Source organism: Myxocyprinus asiaticus, chromosome 38, assembly GCF_019703515.2.
Source record: "Myxocyprinus asiaticus isolate MX2 ecotype Aquarium Trade chromosome 38, UBuf_Myxa_2, whole genome shotgun sequence".
NCBI lineage: Eukaryota > Metazoa > Chordata > Actinopteri > Cypriniformes > Catostomidae > Myxocyprinus > Myxocyprinus asiaticus.
The window spans coordinates 34510519-34522156 of record NC_059381.1 but is presented as its reverse complement, the minus strand read 5'-3'; the positions used below and the strand labels follow the sequence as shown (position 1 = coordinate 34522156).

The window sequence follows — 11638 nt, the reverse complement described above, 5'->3', positions numbered from 1 at the left end:
AAAATCAATTTCATTTAAACAATAGCTCTCTGTCTCCATTTTCTTTTAAGAGCTTGCTTTTGGGATCTTTTTCATTTTAGCAAGAGCATTAGCGACACGCCAATCAAAGCGGGTGGGTGTAATCAGCACTCCTTTGAGATTTTCTCATTGGCTCAGAATGCCAGCACTCCAAAGTCAATGAGAGTGCGAAATGTGGGAAGTTTGATGAAGAGTGACGAAGAAGCATTCGAGACAGAGGCACATGCTGAAAGACGGAGGCATCAGAGTCAAGGTGGCAGCTGTCAGATCTACTTAGAACTGCATCAAATAAATTTGGACATACTGCTCAACGCTGTAAGCCAATGTTACTGTCATTGACAGCAATAATTTCAACCAACATCTCCCTTACCTTTTCAATATGGGTTAAAATGTAGTTCTGCCCACACAGATCCACACACCTCACGCAAGTGGACACATATCATTAAGGCTGTTTTTAATGGTACGCAGTAATTAAGAGTTCCCAAGTCATTGTCAGAGTTGAGAAGAGGTAGAACGGGGGCGGCACAAGTGCCACCAGCTGCCTGCACTTGCTCTTTATTAATCAGTATCCTTCAGTATTGGAGTGGAGTATTCTCGGAAAATGCGCATATGCATTTATTTATATTTTTTTGTATATTGAATTGTCACATGCATTAAATTGTCACATGTTTCACAACTGGGAAACATGAATGTAAACTGAATTTGAACCGTTTCAATTGCATTGATTGCAATTTGCTTTTGCAGACTTCAATGACGTTGTGCAGCCATGCTTGTTGTTTATCTCATCACGCAGAGCTGGTGCACAGGTCTCAACAACAATATTTCAGAGCAGAGAAAAGTCTTTACATGTAGGTTAGGTGAAAGCTAATAAAACTAACAGCAAATAACAATAGCAACAATAAAATTGCTTTTATTTTTCCATAAATTTATCTATAAAGAGTTTAACCACAATTAAGTGAATCCCTAGTTGTTATTCCTGTGTTATTTATGAGCTTTCCAACTGTAATTGCACATACATTTGATGTTTTTTGATCATGTACTGATAGTAATCATTGAGGGCAGGTAGAAAGAATGTGTTGATCTGGCAGGTATAATTCCAAATGAATAGCCATGCGTCTCTCTCTTTCCGCCCTTTTGCCTTCCTCACTGAGCTGCCACCCTAGGCAACTGCCTTGTTTGGCTATTTATTCATGCCAACCCTGAATAAACCGAAGCTCTTATCACCAACATCCACCTTGTTTACATGTTAATAATACAAATTTTATTTAAACAGTGATATAAGATTTTTGTCATATTGCCCACTTCTAAGTTATTCATTCAATAGAGATCATTCATTCCCTATTTGACTCAACCACAAGTTGTCACTGTGGCCTCCAAACTTCACTCTGGAGCACTCTGAGCCCCCTCATTACCATATGGACAAATAAATGTGGAAATAAATAAATGTGGAAATAAATGTATACATAAATAAATGTGGAAATAAATAACATATAAATAAATGTAGAAATGTGTGAATCAATCAATGTGGGAATAAATATATGTATAAATAAATAAATGAGGAAAGAAATACAAAAATGCATAAATAAGAAAATAAATGTATAAAAAGCCATTTATGTCAGATTCAAACATGCTTCATTTAAAAAAAAAAAAAAAAAAAATTCCAAGCAGAGTGGCAAGGAAAAGTATGTGAACCCTTTGAATTAGCTGGTTTTCTGCATTAATTGGACATAAAATGTGATCTCATCTTCATCAAAGTCACAAGTATAGACAAACACAATGTAATTAAGATAACAACACGAACAGTTATAATCTTTCATGTCTTTATTGAACACATCCCATTAAACAGTCACAGTTCAGTGGAAAAAGTAAGTGAACCCTTGGATTTAATAACTGGTACTTTACCATTGGGATGATGTTTTCATGTTATGCTTTGCCCTTTTTACGCCATATGTAGTGCTGCGTGTCCTCCCAAACAATTTAACCTTAGTTTTATCAGTCCACAAAACATTTTCCCATTAGCGTTGTGGAGTGTCAAGGTGGTTTTTGGCAAACTTCAGGCATGTAGAAATGTTTTTGTTGGAAAGCAGCAGCTTCCTTCGTGGTGTCCTGCCATGGACACCATGCCTGTTTAATGTTTTCAGTATAGTAGACTCATGAACAGAGATGCTAACCAGTTCCAATGAGTCCTTCAAGTCTTTAACTGTCACTCTAGGGTTCTTTTTTACCTCACTGAGTATTCTGCGGTGTGCTCTTTAAGTCATTTTGGCTGGACGGCCACTTCTAGGGAGAGTAGCCACAGTACTAAATCGTCTCCATTTATAGACAGTTTGTCTAACTGTGGACAGATGAATATCTAAGCTCTTCTAAATAACTTTGTAACCCTTTCCAGCTTTATGCAAAGCAACAATTCTTGATCGTAAGTCTTCTGAGATCTTTTTTTTTTTTTTTTGCGAGGTATGGTCCATGTCAGCAGATGCTTCTTTTACATATTTTTTCTTGCCACTGTATATCTGTTTATTTTTAATATTGTCACATTCGGTCCTCCATAATGTTTAGGGCCATTAAGATTTTTTACATTGTAACAATTGTGCACATTTTACCACCCTATTCTCATTCCCGCAACATAATTTTTATTTATTTAAATTGTTTTAAAGTATTTATACATCATTATAGTACTCCCTTGGTATTGCCTTTCATTTTTGCCGATAATAAAAAAATAATAATTGCACAACAGCATCTTTTTAAGGCATTTACTAGATTACAGGGTTTACAGGCAATGGGTTGTAATAACAACAAAGTTATTATATTGGACATAATGTTACACAGATAAGGTTAGAAAGAGATTTTATCACTCTAAAATCATGTTGACATGAAAAGGCTATACTTTTGAAACAAAAATGCAAACAGTCCAGCTTTGCTGTCCTTTTTAGAATATTCTAATCTGCAAAATGGAGACTAGTTTTTTTTAGTACCACCTCAGTGTTCTTAATTCTGGTAAGAGGAGTGACTGGCTTTGACATATTCAGGACATTGGGTTTGTGTCCTCAGTGTCCAAAAGAGTCAACTGAGACATGGACTAATGGCTTATGGCACTTGCTGACAGCGCACATAATGCAAAAAGACATGTGCAATAGGAATATGAATATGAGACTGGCATCACAGCAGATTGCAGTTTATGATATGACATCTTAACCACAAATTGCAATGTGCACATGTAGGGCTGAGCAAAATGCCACTCTCTTTACTGATGCAAAAACTCTTTAGTTTGCAGATGAAGGACTGTGAGAATAACTCACCTTAGCTGACAGACACAGAGTAAATCTACCTGCACTTGAGCTCAAGTCACCACCATTTGGTTAGATCTTTCTACAATACATAATTTAATATTACTTCTACAGTATGTTTGATCAGATAATGGTACCATATTTGACCTCATTTTTCAGCCTGTGACATACACAGAAGTGTGATGCAGTCAATCGAGAAAACAATCATCTGAAAATAACACTTTAAGAAATACTTCTCAAACATGGATGACAGAGATATGTAACTATGCTTCTTCCCCCAGAGGCCTTCTGTTTTCTTTCAGCTGTCTTGGTATTTTCATTTCACCATAATGGTCTTTTTTGTGATGTCATAACAATGATCAGAAGGTATAAGAGGGAAACTTATCAGCTGATGGATGAGACAGTCTTACGTGGCCTTTACCGCAGAACAGTGCGTCAACTGCATTTTCCATTCTGCTGTTTGAGTATTTAATCGTATAACTTCACTTGCTCTAAAGGTTTTCTGATCACTCTTTTATTACTATTAATGTTGAAGGCTAAAGTTAAAACTTTTTATTATGCATTCATAATTTACTGAAGATACTGAATTAAGACTATACATGTTACGACCCTTGTACGTTTAGTTCTAAACCTCTGAGTTAGGTCATTCTCTCCCTTACTATTTTACAGTGTTACTTGAATATGTACGTGTAATCCTACGCTTTCCATCTACTTCTCAGAAGTACTTTTTTTTATCAATACAATTATATATTTACAAAAACATTAATTGGAGCCAGATTTATTTGAAGTCAAACAAATAATTAAATTAAGAACACATCATCCTTCAAGTGCTTTTTGTTCCAATTTTTGGTAAGTGCTGCTCAATAAAAGATGTCTTGTTTCTGCCTATATAATCTGTTCGTCACCATAGATAGAGTACACAGCAAACACAACTGTAGAATAGAACAAGGGACCATCTTTATTGGTTTTTTAAAAACAAACCTATTTAAAAATAGCATTATTTCAGTGCAACAAAATGGTTCCATTAAGAAATATTATGCTAAATAACATTGTAAAATATTTTTTAGCATAAAATCCTTAATGCTTATTCATATAAACATGCCCATAATAATGGCAAAATCATCAAGTGAATTATACACATTTTAAATGACACTTAAGGCATAAAATTACAATTTTATGCTAAAAATGAACATATTTAATCATAGCTTAACATATTTTGGTAACAGTCATACGAGTTTCTGCCTAATATGTGACAACATTATATCCCAATAATAAAAATAACAATAATAATATATTTTTTTATATTACAAAACGTCTTTATACAAAGTAATAAATTGCATATTTACAAATCAAACACAACCTTTTCAGATAACTGTTAATGCCTCTTCTAATGTGCCAGTATGCACCAATAGAATTTTTGCCACCTCAAAAAAGACTCTGCAAAAGCACACAAAAAAAAAAAAGTATTAAAGGTAAAGTAAATTTAAACAATAACAAAATCCATCTAGTCATCCATAAACAGTTCTCACCCTCATGACATTCCAAACCTGTAGGACATTCTTCTGTAGAATATAAGTACATTTTTGAAGAATATACTGGATTGGGATATATATCAATATAGATTTCCCAATTCGATTCACAAGCTTCTGATGAGATTCCGATTCATTTATATTTACACGAGTTATAATGTCCATTTTGCTTGCATATGAAAGCAATTTGACAGTTCTCAATACCAATTGAACCCACAACAAAATACTAATTTGAGTAAATATTGTTTCAAGACAGTAATAAAATAAGAACAAAGAAACAAATTACAAGCAATGGAACAAATTAAAACAATAGAACAAAGATACAAATTAAGAAAATGGTGCTTAAAGTTTGTAACAGCAGTATCAAGTATTCAAGTAAACATTCAGAAATTGAAAAAAAAAAAAAATTATGTTATGTAACATACTAAAATTACTGTTTTTTTTTTTTACTGTATAATTATAATGCATTAAAACTTTCAATCACTGAAGGTATCCAGCCAAAAGTGGTTTTCTCGTTTTCTTATTTGATTAATTTTAACGACATACTAGACAATAGCTGATCTTTTAGGCTTCATTAATGGGGGAAATAAAATTTAGGCTCCGACATGTCCGTGTGCTGCGCTCGCACTCTGTTTGTAACGCGCATGTCACCTTTAAAAAGGAGTGACTGTTAAATGTAAAATGCATTAGTTGCAATTTAGAGATTTATTTTATCATGTCAAGTTTATATGATGTTGTGTAAATGTAGCAGATTCTGTCTTAATTTAACTGATTTGGATTTTAGAAAAGTTGAACTTTATATTAATGCAATACTGTAAATGAGAAGATGCCAACAGTATGAATACCTTCGGTTTTAAAACCGAGGTATACCATGAAACCTTAACATCCTTATTAAAACTGGGGCTATCAAGCTCCAAAATGTCATTTTAGAGTTTGCCGATTTGCAGCCTGACAAGCCCAGTCCATTCAAGCCAAAAAGGCCATTCTTCTAAAATTCCACAGAACACAAAACAACATGAGGGTGAGTTATCTTATTTGCCAATAGTGAAACTAAAGCTCAATGATGCATCCAAAGTGATTTTGGCCAACATTGTATTCAGCTTAGTCAACATAAATCAGCATTAGCAAACTGTTTTACTTCTTTAATGTACATTTCTTAAACCATCAGTCACATACATCACCATTTCAATTACTGCCCATTAGTTGCAAAAAAATTCCCGCCCATTTGAAAGCTTGACCAATCATCATATAGAGACTCCCAGAGAGGCACGGGATCCGGACAGGCCCCAAAAAAATCGTGTTAAAGGCCTTTCGTCCAATGAACATCGATCTTTACAGAGTGTATAGTGTCAGTATACATTATATAGTAAATAATTTGAGAAATAATTATAGATTTGTTTTTGTGTCATGCATCCATTCACAACCAGTTTGCTGTGGTCTTAAATGCCATGTCTGTTTTCCTCACCCATCCTCCAAGGCCTTGGATTATGAGAGCCAGCAGAGACGCTACTTCTGGCACAAGCTCTACCTCTAGCAAGCTCAACTCACACACATAGTGCACAAACGTAAGAGTCTCCATATTCACACGGGCTACCTGCAGGATCAGTTAAGTCATGAAACATTTATATTATTGGGAGAAATGGTATTTATAGGTAAAGCGTAAACTATCGACAAAATTGAATAAAAGTGGAAGCCTATTGTTAGTGGTTATGTCTTTTGAGCGCTCTGACCTTTGCGTAGCGTCTGAGGAATCGGTAAGGCACTGGGATGTTAATATCAAAGTTGAGTCCCCTTAAGACGTTCATTTCCATGGCTGGGAGTTCCCGTCTTTTGTAGGCATCATCACAAATGTAGAGGAAGTCATCGAAACATGGAGGACACCGTTCCTGATGACACAATTGTGTCATTTACCCATATCGTCCTTGGGAATTTTTTGTATTTTCACTCAGAAATTAACATTTTGTCTAGAGGTCGACCGACATCGGTTTTGCCGATATATCGGTGCTGATAGCTACTTTTGGAACTATTGGTTATCGGCAGAAATTAACGCGATAGTTCGCCGATAGTTTTCCCCCTGTGGATGCCGTTGGAGGTTTCAACAAGGCATTTCCATCCACAGAACTGCCACTCACTGGATGTTTTTTGTTTTTGGTACCATACAGAATAAATTCTAGAGACTGTTGTGCGTGAAAATTCCAGAAGATCAGCAGTTACAGAAATAATCAAACCAGCCCATCTGGCATCAACTGCTGCATAAATCAAGTAATGAATTGACTGACTGGGTGCTAATTTTCAGTACATATGCCATGATACTTTCATTTGTAGAGGACTTTATTTGCAATTTGCTAAAAAAAAATTATAAAATGTTTTAGAAGAGAAGTCATGAAATTGCATCAAGTAAGATTTATTTATAGTAACTTACTATCATAACATTTACCAGACACTTTTATACAAAGCAACTTACAGTGCCAATCCCCCTGGAGCAACCTGGAGTTAAGTGCCTTGCTCAAAGACACAATGGTGGTGGCTGTGGGAATTGAACCAACAACCTTTTGCTTACCAGTTCAGTGCTTTAGTCCACTACACCACACCACTCCATCATAAAACTCTGAAAAGTTCTTACTGTATAGTAATATAACCTTACTATTGATGTTTTATTATATTTTGGATGTTAGATTAAAAAACAAATTCATGGTTTGAACAAACATACATATTATGGATATTTTTGGAGCTAGATTCCTTTATGACCAATCTATCCCACTGCGTTTATGATCACTAGTACCACTGATTCTACAGCATATTTGAAGCTTCCAGCATCAGAAAGTGCTCTGATTATTAACATTATTTATAAGAGCATTTTACCAATATTCAGTTTAATTTGGAATTTTTAGATCACCTAAAATATTGCCCAATGTTTATGGAATATCAGATCATTTGAAAGTTGGCTGGAAAATACTCCAGACTGTTGCAGACCATATACTTTCAGGTATTGACAGACAGCTCCTGACCTTTCCAATATGGCAGACACACCAAAGTATAGCGGTCCATTGGAACAGCTGCTAATAAGGAATCTACGTATGTATATCCAGGGTTGGGGAGTAACGGAATACATGTAACAGGATTACGTATTTAAAATACAAAATATAAGTAACTGTATTCCACTACAGTTACAATTTAAATCATTGGTAATTAGAATACAGTTACATTCAAAAAGTATTTTGATTACTGAACAGATTACTTTGCATTTTATTGTCATTTGTTTCATTTAATATTTAGTCTTTTCAGATGGAAAACATCTACACATATAAATGATGCGATCCAAAGTGCATTTGAGCAGCGGTGAAACTCTCTTATGATGTGTTACATTCATACGAGCAGACAGAGAAGTAAGTTTGAAGTAAGTTTGGAGCAGAAGAAATAGAAATAAACCTTGTGTAAATTGTCAGCTTTACGCTAAGATAAAATGCTATTTCTAGCCATTTTACAAGCACATCTTACCAGGAACGATCATATTTTTTTATCAAGAAAATTCACATTGGATCATAATTTCTTTTTTTCTAGTAAGACCTTTGATATTAGGGCAAAAATCATATTCTTGATAATAATTTTTGTATTGTTTTTTTTGTAAAAATATCTAAAAATCCTTAAAACAAGATCAGTTTTATTTATCTTGTTTTAGAAAAAACACTGCATAAGATATTTAGGTTTTTCAGAGAATGTATTTTTAACATGTGTATTTTGTCTTACTGTACTGGCAGAGTTTTCATAGTCAAAACAAAAAAAAGTATTTAGAATACGTTACTGACTTTGAGTTATCTAACGGAATACGTTACAAATGACATTTCACAGCATGTATTCTGTAATCTGTAGTGGAATACATTTCAAAAGTAACCCTCCCAACCCTGGGCATATCTATGGTTTATATGACAGCAGGGCTATATAGCCCCTAGCCAGCTAATACTTCTTAACTGGCTGATTTAATGACTGTGATTCATTTAGCTAGTTGACTGTGATTCATTTAGCTAGTTGTGTGTATAACTTTGCCAAACTCCTTGCGTTTTTAGCAACATGCACCTGAACCGATTGTCTATTTAGAACATAGGCTAAATATTGAAAATTACTAAAATGTTTCTTTGATAGAGGATTTTTTTTTTCTCTATAAATATCGATATCGGTTTATCACCCAGCCCTACTATTTTCCATACAATGAAAACAGACAGGCTGTCAAGCTCTAAAAAGGCAAAAAAAGCACAATTTTAGTCCCATACATGCAGGCCATAACAGCACTACAGAGATGAGCCAAAACATTATGACCACCTGCCTAATATGCTGTTAGTCCTCTGTGTGCCACCAAAAAAGTGCCGACCCAATGAGGCATAGACTCTACAAGAGCCCTGAAGGTGTCCTGTGGTATCTGGCACCAAGATATTAGCAGCAGATCCTTCAAGTCCTGTAAGTTGCGAGATGGAGCCGCTGTGGATCGGACTTGTTGGTCCAGCACATCCCACAGATACTCAATCGGATTGTGATCTGGGGAATTTGGAGGCCAGGGCAACACCTTGAACTCTTCATCATGTTCCTCAAATCATCCCAAACATGTGTGCAGTGTGGCAGGGTGCATTATCATGTTGAAAGAGGCCATTGCCTTCAGGGAACCCCATTGCCATTAAGTGGTGTACCTGGTCTGCAGCAATGTTTAGGTAGGTGGAACGTGTCAAATTGAAGTCCACATGAATAGATGGACCGAGGGTTTCCCAGCAGAACATTGCCCAGAGCACTTTACTCCTGCCCATTTTTCCTGCATTCAACACGTTGACTACTAGAACTGATTGTTCGCTTACCATCTAATCTACCCAGACTTTGCCATGTACCCTTGTTAGGAGATGGTCAACGTTATTCATTTCACCTATGAGTGGTCAAATGTTTTGGCTCATCAGTGTATATTCAAGTTTTCAGGAACCATATGATTGTTTTGTGAGGAACAGACCAAAATTAATAATTATTTCCTTAAAATCTTCCCCTTTGCCGCAACTCTTAAATCTAATTTGCATATGTGCATATTCATTCTAGGCATGTTAAGACGTGTTGCTTTAAGTCGATCTTAATGGTTCCCACATGTCTCGAACTCGAACGTGATGCTCAAAGTTTGAATATGAAGCATGAATGAGATTTGAGAGCTAAAGCAAAGGGAAACTTTTCGCTAAATAACCTAAATTTCAGTCTTTTTCTTACACAGAACTATCATATGGTCTCAGAAGACTTGGAATACAGTGCACAAGTCAGATTGACTTTTTTAAAAGTACTTTTTTTATATATCCCTTTTAGATCTTGACAGCCCCTGGTCACTGTCTGCTGCCTTCAAAATTAATTTTGTGCACCATGGAAGAAAAAAGTAATTACATGAGGGTGTGTAAATAATGATTGTATCCCTTTAAGACGAGCACACAAAATATGACCTTTATTAAACCTGTAAGGTAATCAAAGGATGCTTTAAAATAACATTACCTAGAAAAGATGCATGCCATCTCCTGTGCATGTTTTAAATGCACAACATTCTAGTTGAGTTACATTGGAAAACAAATGTTCACAACTAATGTCACAGGTAGTGATCTGTGATCTTCACTGCCAAATACAAATACAGAGTCTCGTGGTTCAGCTCAAAGTTTTCATTCACATAGAGGGGGTACAGTTAGAATAGAACCATAAAATAGGACAAATATGAGAAGGTATATAAATAAAAAGTAAAAAAGTAAACACCCACCTGTAGCTCCACCATCCGGTCAATAAGAATGGCTCGCATGTCTTGGTTCAAGTCTGGCTGATTGTGCATGTAATCACTTAAGACAAATTTCTCCTGGAAAAACAAAGAATTTTAATTTTAAACTAAATTTGAATTCCCAGCAATTATCTTGTAAAGAAAATTAAGTTTAACTCATGTTGATGTGGTGTGAGAACCTGAAAATTGGTGAAGGGCCATGTATTTTTAAGACGATCAACTATACATACAGTATATGTTAAATAAAGTGTTTCAATTGCATAAAAATTCATTTATTTATAAGATTTTCTTCATTCTAAGTCTCATGAAGTCACCTAGCCCCATTTCATTATATAGTAAAGGAGCGGCCAGGATTTGAGTTCCACAGAAGAAAGTCATATGGGTTTGGAACTAGGAGGGTGAGAAAAGAACAGAATTTTTTATGTTTGCATTAACTATTTCTTTAAAATCTGAAAATTTCAAGTTAGGATCTAAGCAGAAAAGATAGGATTCTAGAGTTAAGATGTTTCTGTGGTCTCTTGAGTTGAATCACATCTTATTACTGATTATGATAATCAAACAGAAACTTTTTTGTTAAAACTTGTTTGTTCTTGGCTTGATGGTAATGAGAGCAGTATTGCAGACAGCAATTCTTTGTAATAAAAGAATTACAAGTTGCTATACAATTAGGAAATTATTTAAATTGTACACACAAATACCAAATTAACTGAATATATATATATATATAGATGGGAAGTTAAAAAGTCTGGGTAGGGGACAGGTTTTACAAGAGCAGGTTTTACTAAGGAAATCTTAAGATAAGAGTAAGGTGTAGTTGACCTCGTTATTATGGATGATGTCATGTTTTATAAGCGTGCTCTTTTAAATTGCCCTCATAGGCCAGAACTGCTATTTGTCAGCTCTGACAGACAATGATATACAGCTCTGGAAAAAATTAAGCGATCACTGCAAAATGATCACTTTCTCTGGATTAGGTATGTGTTTGAGTAAAATGAACATTTTAATTTTATTCTAAAAAGTACTGACAACAT

The 11638-nt window shown here is 35.0% G+C and overlaps 1 protein-coding gene across 1 annotated transcript; it reads right to left on the bottom strand.

Annotated features, from left to right (window-relative positions):
- Nucleotides 1-6414: 6414 nt before the first annotated feature.
- LOC127428786 (G2/mitotic-specific cyclin-B3-like) lies at nt 6415-10661 on the bottom strand. The gene is made up of 4 exons (XM_051677381.1): nt 10593-10661; nt 10432-10511; nt 7593-7659; nt 6415-6717 (listed from the first exon to the last, which is right to left on the bottom strand). Exons 1-4 carry the CDS (start codon nt 10659-10661, stop codon nt 6532-6534), a joined length of 402 nt encoding a protein of 133 aa, XP_051533341.1. The 3' UTR covers nt 6415-6531.
- Between the last annotated feature and the right edge of the window lie 977 nt (nt 10662-11638).